The 21,935-nt window shown below is 49.6% G+C and overlaps 1 protein-coding gene across 5 annotated transcripts in view; it reads left to right on the top strand.

The window, feature by feature from the left end:
• Positions 1–21,935, top strand: part of DPP6 (dipeptidyl peptidase like 6) — an 898,846-nt gene that overhangs the window by 804,188 nt on the left and 72,723 nt on the right. For all 5 annotated transcript variants that reach the window (XM_078059778.1, XM_078059780.1, XM_078059777.1 and 2 more), the window contains exons 11-13: positions 14,398–14,521; positions 16,226–16,264; positions 21,058–21,165. In XM_078059778.1, the coding sequence (XP_077915904.1) occupies positions 14,398–14,521; positions 16,226–16,264; positions 21,058–21,165 (271 nt within the window). The remainder of the gene's footprint in view (positions 1–14,397; positions 14,522–16,225; positions 16,265–21,057; positions 21,166–21,935) is intronic.

Below are 21,935 nucleotides of genomic sequence, written 5' to 3' on the forward strand. Positions count from 1 at the left end.
CCTCTGCTTGTCTTCTCGGGCACAAGGACAAGGGCTTACAGGCTTGCGGGACAGTAGCTGTGTGGGGTGGCCCCTAAGGGATAGCCCCCAGCTCTGTCGTAGTTCCTACTACCTGCCTCCCCCAGGTGCAGACACAGGAATACAGAGGCTAAGGAAGGTGTCTGAATCCACACCGGGTGTGAAAGGGGGTGCTGGGCCTCACACCAGGCCGGCTGGACAGCCTCGCCTCCCTGACAGCCTCCAGAGAGCTGCAGAGAATTCTGGAAGGCCACTGGTCACTTTCAGCAGGCCGGTCAGGAGCTGTCGGGAGGAAGAAATCAAACCCCTCATCTGTCAGCCGTCTAATGTGTTGGCTTGCTAACCAGCCTGACCTCCCCTCCGAGGGTTCTCAGGCACAGGGAGGATTGAGTCTGGGCTTCCAGATCTTTCCGCATGGCAAGCACTCACTGGCCATGGCTTTGTGCCACGCACTGTGTAGGCCCCCGATGGCGTCTTCCAGACAGCTCGTGGTCCGTGGCCGAAGTGAAGTGTGGTGGGGACCACAGTGGCCGGTGCTGGGGCGCCGGACTCATGGAGCCGCCCTCGGGCGCAGGATTTCTTGAGCCAAATTTGAGGCTTATACGAACGGTAACTGGGAACGGTGACCCCTCGGAGATGGGGCGCGGGGAAGGGGCGAGCTGAGGGGAGATCCTGAGCCTCTCCAGGAATGTGAACGCAGCGTGTCCTGGGGGTGGGAAGCCCTCAGTGGGATCATGATGCACAGCCCATCCTGCGGGTTGTACAATTTCCCCCAGAAACCCAGCTGTGCTGATATAACCAGCGCACTTGTGTTCTGCTGGTTTTCTAGGGCCTCTGCAGAGCCGGTGAGCTGGGTGTTGAATTAAGATGTAGCAAATACCGGGCAGGATCATTTTGAAGATGTGCAGTACCGGGCCGATACGTATTTTTATTCTCCAAATATCCCATCCTCGCGCAGGATAGCCACCGGCCAGTGCCGTGCCTGATCGCCAGCCTGGGGAGGAGCCGGAGTCTGGGTCCCTGATCCCCCCTCCGCCCCTTCCCTGGCCTGGAAAAGGGTCCCAGGCATCTTGCTCTCACTGTATTTTCGTCTACTTCAGCTTATTCATTTGCATCTCCAGGAGCAAGGATTTCGATCTGCTTAATTCACCAGTGGCCACTATTGGTCACTGCAAGGCTGTGCTCTTTTTATTTATTTGTTCTTTTCAGCCGTAGTCCCTACTCCCATGCTCCCCAACCACATGGGCACCTATTTATTACTTTTTTGTCAGTTTTTGGTTTTTTATTTACTAAAATCAGCCACTTTGTTCAAATGCATTTTTTGTTTAAATTGTTTTTCTTCTTTATGGTTTTAAATTTAATTCCAGCGTAGTTGACATACAGTGCTGGTTTCAGGTTACAATACAGTGATTCAGCAGTTCTCTGCAGTACTCAGTGCCAGTCATCATAAGGGTGCTCTTCATCTCCATCCCGTTTCCTCCATCCCTACCACCTGCCCTCGGGTGACCATCAGTGTGTTCTCTAGAGTGAAGAGTCTTTTTTTTTTGTTTGTTTGTCTCCTCTTTTCTTTGTTCATTTGTTTTTTTTCTTAAATTCCACACATGAGTGAAATCATATGGTATTTGTCTTTCTCTGACTTATTTTGCTTAGCATTATACCCTAGCTCCAGCCGTGTTGTTGTAAATGGCAAGATTTTGTTCCTTTTTTGGTTGAGTAATATTCCATTGTATATGTACCACATCTTCTTTATCCATTCATCAGTCCACGGACACATGGGCTGCTTCCATATCTTGGCTATTGTAAATAATGCTGCTATAAACACAGGGGTGCATGCATCCCTTTGAATTAGTGTTTTTGTATTTTCTGGGTAAATACCCAGTAGTGCAATTACTGCATCATAAGGTAGTTCTATTTTTAATTTATCAAGGACCCTCCACACTGTTTTCCACAGTGGCTGCACCAGTTTGCTTGCCCATCAACAGTGCACGAGGGTTGCCTTTTCTCTGCATCCTCACCAATAATTTTTTCCCAGGTTGTTGACTTTAGCCATTCTGACAGGTGAGGTGATATCTCACTGAGGTGTTGATTTGTATTTCCCTGATGATGAGTGATGTTGAGCATCCTTTCATGTGTCTGTTGGCCATCTGGATGTCTTCTTTGGAAAAATGTCTATTCATGTCTTCTGCCCATTTTTAAATTGGATATTTGGTTTTTTTGGATGATGAGTTGTATCAGTTCTTTATATATTTTGGATACTCATCCTTTATCGGATACATCATTTGCAAATATCTTCTCCCATTCCCTAGGTTGTCTTTTAGTTTTGTTGCTTATTTCTTTTGCTGTGCAGAAGCTTTTTATTTTGATGTACTTCCAATAGTTTGTTTTTTCTTTTGTTTCCCTTGCTTCAGGGACATATCTAGAAAGATGTTGCTGTGGCCAATGTCAGAGAAGTTACTCCACAGGCACCTATTTAAATCCATTTGAGTCCCCTCTCTCCCTGTTAATGTTGGTAAAGTCTGTATTGCTGTTTGTATGTGTGCATGCTCATTTTGCATAAGTGGCATTGTGATGTACATAGATACAGACGTATAAATTGATGTGTGTGTGTAGACCTGTTTCCTGTCTTTTTCACTCAGCAGTATGTAAAGACCTAGCATATCGCTCTGCATACACGCAGCTCTGTGCTTCTAACTGTGCACATGGTTTAGACTTCTGCAGTTCCTAGGGGCTTACATTCTCATGGCCTCCTCTGCCACCAGCTGCCTCTTCCTTATCCACCACCCATGATAAGGAAATATAGCCTTCTTCCTGCTCCATCCATACCAAATAGGGACTCGCTGGGAGATTGGTACAGTGAATCCAATATGAGTCTTCACTAAGAAATAGGGGGAGGACAGAGGTCATCAGAGCAATGGAAGCATCACACAAAAACAGGGTCCTCGTTACTAGTGACCTCAGCCCCAGCACCATCAGTAACTATACTGCCACCACCTATCTCAACCACCATCACCATAACTACCACCACCACCATCACCGCCGCCATCACCACCACCATCACCACCACCATCACCGCCATCACCGCCATCACCACCACCATCACCACCACCATCACCGCCATCACCGCCATCACCACCGCCATCACCGCCACCATCACCACCATCACCACCACCACCGCCATCACCATCACCACCATTACCACCACCACCATCACCACCACCACCACCATCACCACCATCACCACCACCATCACCACCACCATCGCCACCATCACCGTCATCACCTCCACCACCATCACCATCATCACCTCCACCACCATCACCACCACCACCATCACCACCATCACCATCACCACCATCACCACCACCATCACCACCATCACCGTCATCACCTCTACCACCATCACCACCATCACCACCACCACCACCACCATCATCACCATCACAACCATCACTGCCACCATCACCATAACCATCACTATCACCACCACCATCACCACCACCATAACCAACCATCACCTCCACCACCACCACCACCCCCATCACCAACCACCATGACCATCACTGCCATCACCTCCACCACCATCACCACCACCACAACCACCATCACCACCACCACCACCACCATAACCAACCATCACCTCCACCACCATCACCAGCACTGCCACCACCCCATCATTACCATCACCACCACTACCACCATCACTATAACCTTCACCCCCTATCACCTCCATCACTTGCCTCTATGTCTCCTCTTCAATGAATCCCTTCATGTTCAAAGCATATAAACTGTTGAATAAGGACTCCACAATCCCTAAGACAGCACCTCTCTCACTTCCTTCTCCCTCATCCTGACAGTTGGACCAGCGATATAGCCAGCCCCTATGATTGAAGGGAAAGATAACATGGTCTGTTACTCTGTCGAAAATGAAATGATGGAAATATACATCAGATAGTAATTTGTCTTACAGTCACATCACTTTTATATTCTGCAAAATGCAATCAACCTGCAGATATTTTTATATAATTATGTGACGGCTCTGAGGACATGCTCAGATATGGGGCATAGGCAGTACTTGGTATTCGGTATTGTTTCAGTTTGCTCAACAATGCCTATTAAAGAACATTATTTTTTTAAAATTTCTCTCTCAAAGTATTTTTTTGCTCTGGCTTTATTCATGGAATGAACATTGCTGAGAAAATGCCAGAGTTAATTGCAGGCTCTTTATTTCAGATAAACAGACCTTTTGTTTCTTTGCCCTTTATTGCCACACAACTGCCAGAACCTTTGCCAGAATTTGGAATACCAAGAAGTGACACGGCACATTAATCCCTGTGAGGGAGACAATGCCTTATTAATATTTTATGGCAAACAAATGGACTAATAAAAAATTCATATACTGCTTACCAGGAAGAGTCTCTTTATTTTGATTTGAAGGCACCTTTGGCTGGAGATTTGTGGGAACTTTGTAATGTTTTCTCAGCCAACTTGTGCTTTTCAACACTCACTCCATGCACATCCTCCTCACCATAGGGCAGTCCTTACCCTGCCCTGAAATGAGGGGTTGTCTGTCTCCCCACACACTGGGAGCTCCCCTACGACAAGGGTTTGGCTCTCCGTGTCGCCAGCATCTGGAACCATGTCTGCACAGTGCTCAACCCTCCCTAAATGCTCTTTGGATGAACACGTGTTATTCGTTGACAGACAAAGTACTTTAGAATAAAGAGGAAATCGGTAGGATTTCTTCCAGGAATCTTTTGTTTTCTATTAATATTTTGGTATTGTGTTCTTTTTAAAATGCAATTTCTAAGGTTCTCAAAATATGATCATCTATTTTCTGTGATTATCAGAATATCGTAGCATCTCTCATCTCAACATTGGATCAATCCTTGTGTCTTCCAAAGCCCTGCTCCATCTCACCTTCGTAAATCATTCTGCTTTAAATCCTGTTTTCTCCCCTCCTTTTACTGCAACCAACTTCTCTTTATTCCAGAGCACCTTATCTGCCCACCATTACATTTATTCCTCCAGAGAACACTTAGTAAGGGCAGAGACGGACGTGGAGCTCCGTCACTAAATGGCCCTCGGAGCTGTTCTCACCAGCGTGTCACGTGGCTCACTGAGATTGTGGTCCTCAAACTGGAACACCACTGGAATCACCTGGGGCCTCATCCAACCATACCTTGCGGCCCCACCCACAGAGTTTTGGATTCAGTGGGTCTGGGCTGGGCCTGCGAATGTGTATTTCCAACCTTCCCAGGTGCTGCTGGTCGGGGACCACACTTGGAGGACTGCTGACTTTGATAATCAGGCATGGGTACAGAGATAGTCTCTGCCACGGCCTCTGTCCCCTGTGGCAGAGACTTGGGCTGATCCTGCCATCATTACTGTCTGCTGCTGTCCCTGGGGGAGGGGGCAACCTCCCCGAGTGCGGTAGCCGCAGGGGGCGTGTTCTGCAACCCCGAGTCAGTGTGCACAGGACCGTGGACACAGGCTCCCCCGTCTCTGTCCACGCTTCCTTCCCAGCGGCAATGGGATGAGTACAGCGATCACAGCGAGGTCGATGTACGACCACGGATGCATCACCTGCACCCACACAGACAGGCCCCGTGGAGAGGCCATGGTCAAGGGGACTCAGGGCTCTCTGTAGCCACATCTGTCCCATCATACACTGGTCACATCATTCCTCTACTTGCCTTCACTGCTGGGGGCATCGGCAGCTCCCAGGGGCGTGGCCGACTCTAACTACTGATCGCTTCATTGACACTGAGGTCCTTCCCACTCTCAAGTCCCTCTAGGTTCTCCTCAGGCACTTCCCCCCACTCTCCCCTCGAGAGACAGTGTGACTCAAGCTGTAAGAATTATATGGGTTTCCTCTGTAGGTACCCAAGCCTGGGTCCTGGATCATGACTTTGCTCATTGCTTCAAGGAGCTCCCAGCCCGGCTAATGGGTCACAAAGAATTGGTACTGCATGATGATCTGAGACAAGATGGCACAAATTGCAGGTGCCGGGAAAGGTTCGAGGAAGGAGGGGTGGATGTGGCCTGGTGGAGGATGCTGGGTTCGGGGACTCTCTTCCCGCCTGTGTTTTCAGCATCTGTAGTAGGGCCAGAGACGCCCGCAGACTCCAAGAGCAAAAGCAGGCTGTCTGGGACTTCCAGTCTGGGGAACGTGGGCCCGGGGGTTCCTGGTGCTGCACGGCCTGGGAGCTACACGTTCCCGGTGTGGAAGTCCCTGCCTGGGGAGAGGGAGGGGGGTAAACGGTGCCCACCCGAGCACCCACAGCGCCTCCGCCGAGGGAGCACAGCGAAAACACACTGGAAGCAAAAGCCATTCTCCGGGGAAGAGGGCCTTGAGAGGGACCGACCTAGGACACAAGTCAGCAGGGCCCCCAGGCTGGCCCCAGCCGCAGCTGTAGGGCCGCCTGCCCGAGGACAGCCTCGCAGAGGCCCCCTGCTGTAAAACTCAGAAATCACAGGAGCATCTCAAGAAAATTCAGCACATCAGAGCAATAGCCCTTGAGTATGGTTTTAAAAGAAGGAAACCTTCTCCAAGATACTTGATCCTTTTATTTTTTCTTTCTTGAAAAGGACAGAGGACAAAATGTGTATTCAGTTTGTTTATGTAGGTTCCAACTGAAACCGTTCTGTTTGGTTAAAAAAAAAAGAAAGAAAAAAAGGAAAAAGAAAAGAAATAAACTGTTCTGTTTGGTGAAAAATTCAGCTGAGATCTTGGCCACCGTTGAGAATACCTGCGAAGCCCGCGTGTGTCCCGGGGTGCGGGCCAGCCGCCCTGGGCAGTGCTCATTTCAGCCACGAGCTGGACCCTCCCTGCTCCAGCCACACTCACCGCCTGACCACCTCGCTGGACAAAAAGAGAAACACTCTGTGGTTTACTGCAGAGGCTGAAAGACCATCAGACCTCACAGCACCTTCTCCCTGGCACAGTCCGCTCACTCAGTGTGCTGCCCATCCATCTGATCTCACCACTTTTGTGTGTGCTTAGATTTTCATTGACTTGTCAAGGTAATTAATTAATGAAGTGTTCTGTGGCTGATTTGCCCTCTCCTGCCCACTTTTCTTGTAATGTCAATTCTTCAGTAGCTTAAAAAAAATCTCATTTTTACAAACTCAGTGTGGCCAGAAGCACCCAGAGCAGCCTCGACCACATGCCCACCGAGGGCGGGCACCTCTCCCTAAGTCCCCGCATGTGGTAGCCCACAGACTCAGCCTTGTCCAGGTCACTAACATGTTTCTCGACAGCTCCATGCTTTTTTTCTTAACTTTTATTTAGTTGTAACTTTGTGTTTCCTTTTAATCAAAGTGTTGCATATTAATGCTTCAAAGTAAAACCATGCAGAAGGGGTTATGGAAGAACAACAGTCCCTCCCCACTTACCCATCCCACCCCCAGATGGAGATGATTTTTAACTCCTTGTATGGTTTTTCCCGATAGTAACCCTCCTATTGCTAAATAATATGTTTATATATTTTATTTTTAATTTGTTATCTTATTAATTTATATTAATTTTATTATTTGTTTTTACTAATTTGTGCATTATTACTTTGTTTCTTTCTTATGATAGACAAGAAATGGGCACACTCACCCTTATGCCCTTCCACCTTCTCCATATATGTGCATTTTAATTTCCTCTGTTACTTACCTTTATAAACTTAAGAATTCATAACTCCCCAGTTTGAAAGATGAAGATATTGGTCCTGTCCTTTCCTCCAGGTCCCTCTCCTGTCCCTATCTGTCCCCTAGAAACTCTGTCATCTTTTTTTTTTACATTTATATCATTGAGATTGATGGCATTTGCTTTCTGTCCTGTAACCATATCTAAATCTCCTTACTTATCTTTAAGTTGATTCTAAGAAGTTAAAACCAATAAATAGCATTGACTTCATCGTAAGTAATTGTCTTTCATGCTAGAACTGTGACTGCATCTTGTTTTTGTCCAGTGTTTTGTTTTTCCTGGAGTTTTAAGTTGTTTTATTTTTGACTTGGAATATTCCATTTTATCTTACTCTCATTATTTGCCCCCCAAACTCTATTAGGTATTCTGTTACATTGCTCGTTACCCCACACCTATCTTCCCAAGTACCCTCCGCTGCACACCCCAGCGTGGAGTGATTATTCTCTACCATGTCCACGACAAGACCGTCCTGGGACACCCCCCCCCCCCCCACTGCTGTCCTGGGTTGGAGCCACTGTTTCCTGGATCATATGTCACCTTCTTTTCTGATGACATTCTCATTAGATATTAAATTATTATATAAACTATTCTGGTCTTGGGTAAAACATTGTGATTTAAGACAGTTCCATCAGTAAATGACATATAGCCTGGTCTCTCATGGGCAACTCTTTGTATAAATCCCTCTTGCAAGTCTTCCTTTTCAAAACCTGTTATCTTGGCTATTTTTGTCCATTTCTTCTTATATGTGAACTTTAGAATTATTTTTTATTATGTTCAGTTAGCCAACATATAATACATCATTAGTTTTTGACGTATTTTATTAGATGATCTCCTCTCAGCAAAGAAATCCATTGGTCTTTCTGTTAGAATTAAATTTATTCCTTTAAAAAACATTCAGTATTCACCATGGGTGAAGCACCTTGCAGGGGCCGAAGATGCAGAAATGAATAAGGTAATGTGGTCTCTGCCCTCGGGAAGCTTCAGTAGAATCAGTTCAGGCCTTCCCGGACGGATCGTCATTTTGAAAAGTACTTGACCACATTTAGCTTCCCATTCCAGGAACATGGTATGTTTTTCTTCCTTTCTCTTAAATGTCCTTTCTGTTTCATCATTGTGCTGTATGCTACCTTTTTATTGTTGTTAATCACTGTACATAACATCATTAGTTTTTGATGTAGTGTTCCATGATTCATTGTTTACATATAACACCCAGTGCTCCATGCAGAATGTGCCCTCTTTAATACCCATCACCAGGCTAACCCATCCCCCCACCCCCTCCCCTCTAGAACCCTCAGTTTGTTTCTCAGAGTCCATCATCTCTCATGGTTCGTCTCCCCCTCCGATTTCCCCCCCTTCATTCTTCCCCTCCTGCTATCTTCTTCTTCTTTTTTTTTTAAACACTTATTGAATTATTTGTTTCAGAGGTACAGATCTGTGATTCAACGGTCTTGCACAATTCACAGCGCTCACCATAGCACATACCCTCCCCAGTGTCTATCATCCAGTCACCCCATCCCTCCCACCCCCCACCACTCCAGCAACCCTCAGTTTGTTTCCTGAGATTAAGAATTCCTCATATCAGTGAGGTCATATGATACATGTCTTTCTCTGATTGACTTATTTCGCTCAGCATAACACCCTCCAGTTCTATCCACGTCATTGCAAATGGCAAGATCTCATTCCTTTTGATGGCTGCATAATATTCCATTGTATAAAGTGCGCAACATTGCTCGGCATCAGGGAAATCCAAATCAAAGCCTCAATGAGATATCACCTCACACCAGTCAGAATGGCTAAAATTAACAAGTCAAGAAACGACAGATGTTGGCGGAGATGCAGAGAAAGGGGAGCCCTCCTACACTGTTGGTGGGAATGCAAGCTGGTGCAGCCACTCTGGAAAACAGTATGGAGGTTCCTCAAAAAGTTGAAAATAGAGCTACCATACGACCCAGCAATTGCACTACTGGGTATTTACCCCAAAAATACAAATGTAGGGATCCGAAGGGGCACCAGCACCCCGATGTTTATAGCAGCAATGTCCACAATAGCCAAACTGTGGAAAAAGCCAAGATGTCCATCGACAGATGAATGGATAAAGAAAATGTGGTATAAATATAAAATGGAATATTATGCTATCTTTTGTTTTTAATGTGCTTTGAAAACTTGCTAAATATTTATAATTCTGTGAGATAATCACCCAATATTTCTTTTATTTCACAATGTTTTTGTCACTTAATAATCACTTCTGATATTTACTTCAAATTTGTAATCAAATTAATAGTGGTTTTGGACTATCTATGGATGATTTATTTTAGGGATTATCTTCTTACATGCCTAGCTTTTAATTTTGAGCCTTTTGAGTTTTTTTCAGTATAGGGTATATTCAAGTAGAAGATACTGCTTATTAAAAACACCGAAATGTTAAATACCCCCTCAACCTAGAACAGTAGAGAAATTTGATATCCGCCTAAATTTTGATCATTTGTTAAAACATATTTCCTTATTACTAGGTTATAGTGAGATTTCTCTTTCCTTAGAACTCAAAGATTCTATCAGAACATATTTAGGCATTTTATTAACTTCCCTGGAATATGGAAAACCCTTCTCACCTGCACGTTCAGATCCTGTTGTGCGCACGTCGCCGTCTCGTCTCTGAGTTTGGGAGATGGTTCCTCTCCCCATCACTGTGGTTTCTCTGCAGGAAGCTCTGACGGCCTCAGACAGGAGGACAGTCCCTGTTCCTTCCTTTCGCCTTCCTCTGCCTTCTGGGAGAGCTTCCCAAATTTTCCTCAGTTTCTCTGAGTCCAATTTCTCTCACCTTTGGATTTGGTTTCCCTAGAGTCTTTCATCTCCCCTCTTCATCTCATCTTACATTCTTAGGGTTATGTTCTGCTTTTTTTTTTTCTTCAACGATTTTATTTATTTATTTATTTGACAGACAGAGAGATAGCGAGAGCAGGAACACAAGCAGGGGAAGTGGGAGAGGGAGAAGCAGGCTTCCCACTGAGCAGAGAGCCCGATGTGGGGCTCGATCCCAGGACCCTGGGATCATGACCTGAGCTGAAGGCAGACGCTTAACGACTGAGCCACCCAGGCGCCCCAATATGTTCTGCTTTTACGTTGTCAGCGTAATTCCCCCTTCCTTCCGTGTTGTATGACGACCTTTGTCATTCTCCACACCAGGAAGGAGACATCCACGCATGCCTGACACCTCGTAGCAGACGCCACGGGAAGGTTATTTTTGACTATGAACTTTGGGGGCTGCTTGAACCTCTCAGATGGAATCGGAAGACAGAATCTAACCTCTCCATCTGGTGTGCTCCCTGGGCAGACTTGAGCGTCTTCTTCCGCCTTCTTTAGAATTTTTTTATTTTTGACATTCTAAGTCAATAGGCGTCTATGAAAAATCATGATCCTCTGTAACATTGAGGTAGCAAAGGTTTGACTTCCCAAATTTCTGGGTGGTGCAAGGTCAGGGTTTCTGAGGAAGGATGAGTTCCCAGGGAGGAGAATCATATTCTCCTGCCTGGCTGCTGCTCGTCTCATAGAGTGAAGCATGGGCTGGGCCGCCCGTTTTATGGTTTCACGCTTCTCCAGCTGTGTCATGGTTGCTGGAGATTTTCAACACTTTTAGGGGTATTGTGATTTTGTGTCTTTTTTTGTGGTTTAGAGGCAAACTGACACAAAGTTGGTAAAGGCTACCTCAGATTTGCCAACCGGATGCTACTGTGTGCTAGAAATCCCCATGTGTCCGTGCAGTCAACACCGAAACAGGACAATCGATCAGTCCTTCCCCCTAAACCACCAGGAGTAGCCTGACGGACTTGGCCTCGGTCCTTGCCCCCAGCCCCGTAGCCTGCATGTAACCAACAGCTTTGAAATTAGAGAAAATGGAAAATGTTTAAGGAACCAAGAGAACTTTCTTATTTACTCCTGGATTCTTCTTAAGGAAAGTTTCAGAAATGGGTAAAGTTTGTATTTTCCTTTCCACGAACATATGGTGTCAATACAAATCTTACGTAGTGGAAGAGTGTCCTTCTTTCCAGAGTGTCACTTCTCTGTGAGGCTCTGGAGATCATCGCTCCTTTTAAATCGCCCATCCCTGACCGTGCTTTATCTTTGCAATTTGACTTGATTTTTTAAATAGCCAGAACTTACTTGGCATGAAGCCCAGTCACTGATGCAGTTCACGGGATGAGGAAATGTTGGTTCGAGATGAGATGTTGCCGTACGAGTAATGAGATCGGTGTGAGGTCCTGAAAGAGACCAGTGTTGTGACCATCGGCAGCGTGGCTGGAGGCCCAGCAACCGCCCAACAGTGAAGCGGTGCCACCTATTGATACAGAGATATATTATGTCATCTTTATGGAGTCCTTAATAATTTTTATTGTTTCAAGAGTTCATTATATTTCATCACCATAAAATCTCTAAGGGTGCCATCAGTTTGTTTGAAATTCATATTACGCAGATGAGGACCTGAGGATTCAAGTTGCATGTGAAGTAAGGTGTAGAAGCAAAGCCCGCGGGCACCCACCCCTGGTGGGCACTGCACCTGTCCTTCATCGGGGGCCCCACCAAGGTCCACACAACTAAACAAAGTGGGTCCAGGTTTAACTGTCCTGATCTGTCGTGTAATTATTTCTTCTTTTCTACAGCATGCCTCAGATCACAAATTAGGAAAGTAAAAGAAAGACTTCTATTTGGTCGATATGAAGATTGTGCAAAACAACACCATAAAACCTAGAAAGACACATAGGACTCGTGAATGTTTCCAAGAAAGGGGTCCTCCCTAACCAGTGTGAAGGCCGTGGGAAAAAAAAAAAAAAAAACTAGTCCTTCCACGAGATCTGACTTTTTCCTCCTTGGTTTTATCCAGATGAAATATGTTTGCTCATCACTGTGAATTCCCACACCACACCCTCAATATGAATGTCTGCATCCGACAGGCCCCACGGTCAAGGAAGACAGGAGTTTGCTCGCATCCGTCCCCGTGGCCCCTCCAGCTAGCAGTCTCTAGCATCTACCGAGCAGGGACCCAAGGATCGTTTATGTTGTAATTTAAAAATAAGAAGTATTATACATGAAGCAAGGGCTGGGCCCAGACCCTGAGTTATTCTGAAGGGCCAAGCTAAATGTTTTTGTGCCTACAAATATTCAGGGAGCCGATCAAAGAAATGGGCTCCGAGCCCTCGGGCAGGGCAGCATCCGCAGAGGACTTGCTGAGAGGCCACGCTGCTTTTCAGAGCAGGAGCCTGACGGTGTTGTGTGAGAGGCAGATCCTGTACACACACGGACCCAGGTCCCCGAGGCCTGGGGGCTCGCTGAGCAGATGGTATGAGCAGATCCAGCCCTATTTCAAAAATCACAGCAATTGAGAAGGTTGAAAATCATAAAAGTTGGATCATGCCTGAATGAAATCCTCACCAGCCACGTCCCGAGTAGGTGGGCCAAGACTTGGATGGGCAGCCAGGGCCTCCCCCACCCCCCACGCGGGAGGTGACAGCCTGAGTCAGCTCTTGACTTAGGTTATTTAGAGTTTTGATTAACAGGTGGATTCGAGAAACAGAGGACACAGCAATTTAATCTCTCCTACTTAACCCAAGCTTAGTTGAAAGCACCTGGTGATTTAGGCCTTTCTGTTGAAAAGTAATCATTGGGCGAACTCGCGTGCCTTTCCAGCTTGCTAGTCATTGTCTAGAGAATGTGCTGCTGTCTTTAGTGATAAAGGATCTTGTAAGACCACAAAGTAATCCTTCTGAACAATAGATCTCATTATAGATATAGATGGGGTAGGTGACGGAACAGGGTTAGCTGGCCTCTAGAACATTCTTGGAATTCACCCAGGGGTAGTCTTTCTGTACTGTTGTATTTTTGGTATTTTCTTCTTCCTCTTAAAGGTGTATATATATATATATATATATATATTTTTTTTTTTTTTTTTCCCTAGAAATCCCGTGTTAGAAGGGCTCTGGGTGGTGAATTACTTACCGGAAGCCCCAGTGCCCCCCATGCTAAGTACGGGGTAGCCTAGAACACTGTGGTATTTGCAGGTTTGGGTGAAAGCAGGTGTGTGACCTCTCGAGTATCAGACGAAATCTGCCTGAAGCCCGGAGCCATGAACCCATTTCCCTAATTAGCTGGCGAATGTCCCTGGGGGTTCTGGCTTCGCAGCGGAGGGAAGGCGACACAGAGCCTTCCTCGGCGTGCCCGCGTGTTCTTCCGGCATCTCGCACTCTGAGAGCCTCTCTCCCCAGGGCCCTCCCGGTTCTCGCTCCGCCGGCCCCTCTGGGACCTCCTCGCTGCCTCCAGGGAGCTGGACGTGTGCGTTTGCCCCGGGCTGGGGCGGGAAAACCAAGCCAGCAGGTCAGCCTGGGCGCAGGCTGACTTACGAACCCCCGGGCAGCACCGAGGCACGGCCGCCTCCGGGACGGGCAGCGGGCGGTCGGGCCGAGCGCGCTGTGTCGCGGGGAGCAGCCCAGACAGAGCCACCCTTCCGCGCCTCGTGACTTAGTTTCCCCGCAGAGTTCAGCATGAACGCACATGGTCGGGAAACCCCACTCCAGAGCCCCGCGGCTGGCCCATCCCTGGCCCGCCCCCACCTCTGGCCCCAGCGTCCAGGGCTGGCATGTGCCCGGCTGCTGGCGTCCGCGGGCAAGAGCAGTAATTCCGTGTTTGCGTGTTTTCAGGGAGTACTACATCACCATGGTGAAGTGGGCCACCAGCACCAAGGTGGCCGTCAACTGGCTGAGCCGGGCGCAGAACGTGTCCATCCTCACCCTCTGCGACGCCACCACTGGGGTCTGCACAAAGGTACGGGGCGGGGTCAAGGACCGATGGCCCGAAGCCGCGGAGGCGGCAGCGGGGGAGGGGCAGGTTGGGCTTGGGCTCCGGTCACTGAGCACAGACCGCGTGGGAACCTGCCCGCGGGCCTCTGCTTTGCTGCCACCTTGTGGATGAATTGTGTACTGCTGCAAAGCTCACGGCTGAGCCACCCAGCGACCCAAGGAGTCCCGTCCTGGGACCTGTGCGCACTCGGCAGTCTATGGATGTGTTCCTCCCCTTTACCTATGCCCACTGCTGTCTCACGACGAGCATTCCCCTCATTTTCCAGTGGACATCAGGGAGGGGAAGGGGTGGCCTGAGGCCCTGGGACCCAGGTGGGGCCAGCACTGCTGCCTGGCCTCCCCCTTTGGTTGGCGCTGTCCCCCCGCCGACCCGAGCCCATGCGCGCCTGGGTGGGTCAGCGCCTGGGTGGGCCGGCATCTGCTGAGGCCAGCAGTGTTCCTAGAGGCCTCAGGCTGACTCAATGTGAAGTTAGAGAAGGCAAATGAACGTGGGGAAGACAAAATGAAAAATACGCACAGGAAGCGAGAAAGAATGGAAATCCAAACAAGGCCTGGCCACTGGGCAGAGCAAGGGAACGGCCCCGCCGTTGCCCCCCAGCTAGCAGCAAGCACACCCTCCTCCCTGTGGGCTCAGGATCTCCGCACTCCAGGTCGAGCCCTAAGAGACCGACCTCCTAGTGCTAGGTTAAAAAAAAAAAAATCAAACTCCATTAATCAATCCAGGCAGGTGTTTCAGAAACTCCTTTTAGGACCACACGTTTTTATTCCCCTGCAGAGCAGCTTTGCTGTGGCTTGGGGGGCCTTGAAGCCGCTCTGGCCACACCAAGCACGGCATCGAGGTGAGCTCAGGGATCTGCTGTCTTCCCGTGGGTCAGGGATGTGCCTCTTTCTCGATAGGATCAAGAGCAGATTCTGGGTTATGCTGATGGGCTTACGGAAGGGAAGAAGGGAAGGAGTAGACATGCGGCCAGGAAGCTGGGAATTGCTGGTTATCCACACCTTGTCTCTTCTGTGCCCCGACCTGTGCATGTCAGCAAAGCAGCCCCTTCCTGCCGCTGGTCCACGGACAGAAGAACCCCCACCCCCCACCCCCAGCAGCTGGAGGCCAGACCAGCACCGGGAGCAGGGCCCCCCTCTTGCATAGCCGTCATGCTGGTGTTTTCTGTTTCGTTTTGTCTTCCATTGTGCATCTTTCCACACAGTCCTAGGAGATTGACTTTTCATATACATTTTCAGTCCTTTTAATGTTTTGGGCTACCAGGATTGTTCTTCAGAGCTGCGAACTGGACATGTGAGAAATGTCCACACGCATGCACACACACACACACGCAAATCCCTGCAACAGTGTGGCACCTGAGATTTGCCTTTAAGTGGGCCCCTGCGTGGACAGGGAGGGCCCCAGGGGTAGGCGTGCACCGTCTTCAAGGGACTCCTGCCCGCCATGGATACATCCCCGTTGCTGGGGCGAGGGGCGTTTGCCTGGTTCGGGGACACGTGTGCGGGGCTGCGAGCCGCAGCGGGGACACGGTGGAGAGCCGGGACGCCGCCTGCCCGGGCCACAGCCCCGTCTGCTTGCGCGGCCACCGTGGAGGGGCTTCAAGCACTGCTGCTCACAGACACGAAACATGCAAATGCAATCCTTTTCTCTAATGCTCGTATCTCATTTCAGAAACATGAGGATGAAAGCGAAGCCTGGCTCCACAGACAGGTAACTCCCCCACGCCTGAGTCCCCACGCTCTCCGCCCGCGCCAGCCACCAGATGCCCCAGCGCACTGGCTTCCCGGGTTTTCAGAGCCCCACGGAGCCGCACAGCTTCCTGCGCCGGGGGGTGGCGGGTGGCGGGCGGCTCAGCCCATGTTGCCCTTGCTCCCCGTGGCCTCGAGCACCACCGGAGAAGCACAGAGCCAGGGGAGATAGTCGTGACATCTTCCGTGGGGAGATCTCAGGGCTCAGTTAGAGGGCCGGCCTTTTGGAGAATTGTGACGAGTCCAGAGAAGTTGCTCAGTCTGCTCTACCGCAGCCAGAGGGAAGGAGACTGCTTGTAGTCCGTTTCTCTCCGCGTGCTCTTGGGGTGTCCCGTGTGAGGCCGGCCCCGCTGCTGTGTGGCCTGGGCCTTCCTGGGGAGCTGGCCTCAGAGCCACCCCTGGGTGTCCCGTCCCGAAGCAGGTCAGAAATGCGCATTAGCCAGGCCCTGGGGGCTTGAGATTCGAGGAGGTCGGGCGAGGCTGACAGGGACGCCCTCTGCCCCAACAAAACAGGTCAAACTGCCCCAATACAGCAAAGCTCTCAGCACTGCTGTTTTCTGTCCTCATTGCTCTGCACATCCCAGCAAAGAACAAGGGAGAACGTTTGAGAAGTTTCCTTCCTTGCTGTCCAGCCTCCTGGGATGAAAACTGCCTGAGGATTGATGGGGAGGGTCAGGAATCGTGGTGGAGCGGGCACAGGCGTCCATCTTTACTGACGTGATCGACCGGGGTCAGGGACCGCTGGTGACACCTCCTCCATGTGGAATGGCGGTTGGTCCCCACCTCCCTTCACTAAATCTGGGGGGCAGCCTTGTAAGTGGGCACAGCTGCTTTTCAGACTCCTCCTCGCCAGTCTTACCTGAAAGAGGACTAGCCCAAGTGCCCACTTCTTGTTCCCTGCGTGTAAGTCTGGGTGCCAAGTCCAAGCCGAGAAGATACCAAGAACAGGCAAGGGCTTGAGAACCCTGCGGTGGGAGCTGGGAAGTTCCCAAAGGCCCCCTGGACTCGTGACATGAGCACAGATATCAAATATACATGCATCAGACAGAACATCAGGGAGGTTGACGTGGAAGAAGCAGAAGAGAATGCATTATCTATCTGGTCGTCTGGTCAACCAGTGCTTACGGATCATACCAGGCACGGCACTAGAATCAGGCTCTTCTCCTGAGCCCCTGGCTAGCAGGTTCGAGAACATCCTTCCTTTTCTCGGCTCAGTGACGCTCTGTTGTACGGATAGACCACAGTTGGTTTATCTGTTGATGGGCACTTGGGTTGTCTCTGCTGTTTGGCCATCTTGAGCAGTGCAGCTAAGAATATTCGTGGAGGGATAGGAGCTGGACAAAAGGGCCACCTTTGTGTGATCCCGTGAACATGAAATGTCAGGAATAGATGAGTTCACAGACAGAGCTGTTGCTGGCTGCCAGGGCTGGGGAGGGGCACAGGGATGAACAGTTTCAAGGGCCTGGGGTTCTATCCCAGGGCATGGAAATGTGCTGGAACCAGAGAGGTGCTGGTTGCACGACCTTGTGAATGTACTAGGTGCCACTAAATTATTCACTTTTATTAAAATGTTTTGTTTTATGTGAATTTCATCCCAATACCTTTTTTTAAAAATGAATCCACTAGAGCAGTTCTCAAAGAGTCATGGGGTAGAAAGGGAGATGAGAGGCGCACATGAGTCCAACCTGTGGCGAACGGAAGTAATCCTAAGATATGTAGGAAATGTGTTCAAGTGTTAGCGGTCAGCGGGGCTGGAGCAGGGAAACAGAGTGTAACCTGGGGGGCAGCGCCGGGACCCCCGGAGTCGGGGGCAGCTTCTGTATCTGAGTAGGAGGGGGCGAGCGAGGGGCTCCTCGCTGCAGCCCAGCGATGCGTTATTCTCCGGGAGTGGGGGCGCTGCTCGGTGCACGGCGGCTTCCCTGTCCTCCTGCCATCCTGGCTGGTCCTCGTGGTCCCGAGGCTGCAGGGCTGGGCTGCTTTGCTGTCCTCTTCATCAGCGCTGCAGGGACACCGTCGGCACTGGGATGTTTCTGTATTTATCAACATGGCGTCTTGTGGCCACCTGGGAACACCATCCACGCTCCAGACAGACAGCCCGGATGTGACTTAGGAAACCAGATCTTCCCAAGCAAAATCAAGTCAGCACTTAAAAAGTAGCATGAAGAATTGCACTTCTAAAATGTAGACTTTAAGGCACTTACTGAGGAAACAGCTATCATTTTTAAAACAGCCATTGGAAACCACGTCATGCCGTTTTGAGTGGAAGATGGCACATCCCATAAAGGAATTGCTTCCTCCAAGCTGGTGCATCCCCGGGTCTGGTCCGGCGAGCGTGGGGAGGCCCTGATTTCTGTGGGTACCACGCCTCAGGCATCACTAACACACAGCTCTGGGGGCATTAGGAAAATCCAGTTTCAACAGTTTCTCATGACATTCCTTTCAAAGAGATGTTTCCTAAAGGAATTGATGGACCCTGGCTTTCAATCTGTAGCCTTTCCGAATCCCTCAAGATACTGTGAGGTTCTGGAGGGTGAGTTAGGAATGTGTTCAAGGCTGACGGCTGTCTGCTCACCAAGCAGGGCACGGTATCCTGGAGAGAACAGAGTGTGGGATGTCCCATCGACATCGGGAGACCCAGTCTGCTTGGATCAACGGTCTTCTGATCCCTGGCTGCCAGGCAAACAGGGGTGGGCTGGAGCAGACCTGAGCCTCCATCCCCTCTCTTTTCCTCCCCTGTCCTTCCTGAGGCCGCTGCATGGACCCCACGGGGATCTCCATGAGCCAACAAAAGGAGACGAGTGTGTGTGTGTCCCACAGGTGGAGGTCTACCCAGTTCTCTCTCTTCTAGGAATATTCCAGAAGAATAGGCAGCCCCCCCACACACACACACACATATTCCATCACCACCAGCCATGACCTTGCAGTGTCATCCTGATGCAGATCCATGGGGATTTAGTGTAGAGTCCCAGAACCCATCCTCTGGTTGAAGGGTTGGCCTATGGGCCAACATCTGACAGTCTTTCTTCTTTTACCAGAATTTTGGTTTTGTGATTTCAGAATCCAGGCTGGGAGATTGGGCAAGGTGAGTGTATCTGAACCACTCTCTGGAAGGAATTGGCAAACACGATACAGATAACTCACGACGAATCTCCTTCTTCACTGATCTGCTGCGAGTGGCGTGGAGAGACTTAGGCCTGGTGCACGAGAGACTCCCTGTTAACGCAGAGAGACTAGAACACTTCCCCCAAAACCCAGGAGAGTCAGAAGCAGGATTAACATCTGGATCCCCTCCTCAAAAACCATTGCGCTTTCTCACCGAGAATACATTTACTGCCCAAGAAACCAGGTCTCCGAGAGGCTCGGGGCTGGTGCAGAGCCCTCCCTCATCAGTGTAAAGATGACATCAAAATGATGAGGGCCTTCTCAGTGTAACAGCAAAGCATCTGGCCAAAATTAATTATTTATTACCTTCATTCAGAGTATTTTTCTCTGCCAAAAGTGCAAACATTTCCCCCAGAAAACCGAGGCAATATTGCAGTATCCGTCCCACAGTTGGCAAATAGAAGGACATTTAAAAAGCCAAAGTCACCGCTCGCTTTCCCATTCCCTCTGCTTTTAAATACCACGCTGCCAGCTCTAAATAGAAAAATAAATATTTGCAGATTAAAGGTTTCATTTTATTGCAAATATTCATGAAGATTAAATGTCATTTTAATCACATGTTAGTTTATTTCTCTGGGCGCATCGCATTTGCGGGTACGCATTCACTCATTGCAGGGAAATGTGTGCTCCTGGCACCAGCTGGGGCTTATTTACCATTTGTTCTCAGCCCGCATTAGCGTGGAGCTCCTTGAATCAGAAAATATATATCGTAGCCAACTAATTGGAGTTCATGGATGGAAACTTCCAGGCTGGAGCTCCAGAGATGCCGAGGTGCCGCCATAACAAATGCCTTTTCCCCAACGAGGCATTAGCCGGACCCTGGGGCCAGCGGGGCTGAGCCGTGACTGCTTGGTGTTGGGGGGCCACACAGAGATGAGGGCAACACGCTGCAGGTCTCGGCTTTGAATCCAGCCTGGACTTCCTTCCCCCAGGGAGAGCTGGGAATGCTGATTTCTTTCCAGGGAAAGAAATGTGCGGATCCCAGCACATGCCTGTGTGTGTTAGAGGTCCCTGAAAGGACTGTTCCCTGCACCTGCATCTTAGAATGTGCGAAATTTGTCCTTGTTTGCTGTTTCTTTCTCTTTTTACTTGTCTCCCTGGTGGGCTATTTGGTGTGAGATGGGTTTTACGAAATAAAAGAACAAAAGACAGGACCGAACGTGTAGAATTCATGTTTAGGCAAAATCAGATTTGTGAGTGTTCAGAACCACGTTCTTCACGATGGATGATAAATCCCCTCCCCCACCCAGGAGTCCGCCCTGCCCTGCGCTGGGCTTTCACTGAGCTTCCCGCACCCACGGCCGATTCTGTCCCGTCAGCCTGTGCGCACACAAGTCCGCTCTATGGATGCTTCTCTAACGAAGGATGTCTTTCTCTGTCTCTGCTTAATTCCTCAATCTTCCTCTTCTCCTAGAAGATAGGTTTGACTCGTGAGTCCCAAGGAGAGGAAAGGCCCCACCCACCGTTTATTCTTCCCACCGGATCTCTCATTAGAAATTACATAGAAAATGGATCTCAAAATGTATTTTGTCATGGTCAACCTCTTCAAAATGAAGCCTTTTTATAGACTGCATCCTTTGCTTTCATCCACAGAATGAAGAACCGGTGTTCTCCAAGGATGGCCGAAAGTTCTTCTTTGTCCGAGCCATCCCACAGGGGGGACAAGGAAAATTCTATCACATCACCGTGTCATCATCCCAGGTAATCTTGACCGTTTCTAAAACTCTTTGCTGTGCTGGTGACAGCCACTTGTGGTGACCGCTCTGGGCGCTCTTGTCATCTGCAAGGGCCCCGGAGCGAGCCCCAGGTTCGGGAACTGGAAGGTAGGTTCCCGAAGGTGGGGCAGAATGGGGCTCGCAAAGTCCAGGGGTCCTGCTCAGAGCAGTGGGTCGCGTTGGCCCTTCCTATTATGGCTCAAAGATCGCTCAACGATGGCACTTCTGACAGTGTGACAGGAGACTATGGGACCCGAGGACTCAGGTCTACGGCTTTGATTGACGATTCTGTGCCCTCCACCCTTCCTCCCCACCCGCTGGGCTGTCCCCTTACCCTCTGTCGCAGGGCCCCCACTGCCATCCAGACTCCCCTGCTCCCCGCAGGCTCTCCCTGCTCCCAAGACCCCCACGGGCCCCACCTGACTTACTCAGCATCCGATTCCCACCTGCCTCCCCAGCACCTGCCATCCTCTGTGCCTCACACCGGCCCCTCCACACCCCATTCCAGATCACACTGTTCCTGCCGAGAGGGTCATGCATCCCTCCCTTACAGTTTATTGTCATAATTATTCTACTCTGTGAGGCACTCAGGGCGAGAGAGTGCAACACTCCGTAAAACGGCTTCAAGCCATCCTTGTACACGATGGCAGAGAATGGCAGACATGTGTCCTCCCTCCCTCCCTCCCCACTTCCTTTCTCCTCCGTTTCCTTGCCCCGTTTCATTCCCTTCCCCACATTTCTCTCTCTCCTCCCTCC

Source organism: Halichoerus grypus, chromosome 12 (assembly GCF_964656455.1).
Source record: "Halichoerus grypus chromosome 12, mHalGry1.hap1.1, whole genome shotgun sequence".
NCBI lineage: Eukaryota > Metazoa > Chordata > Mammalia > Carnivora > Phocidae > Halichoerus > Halichoerus grypus.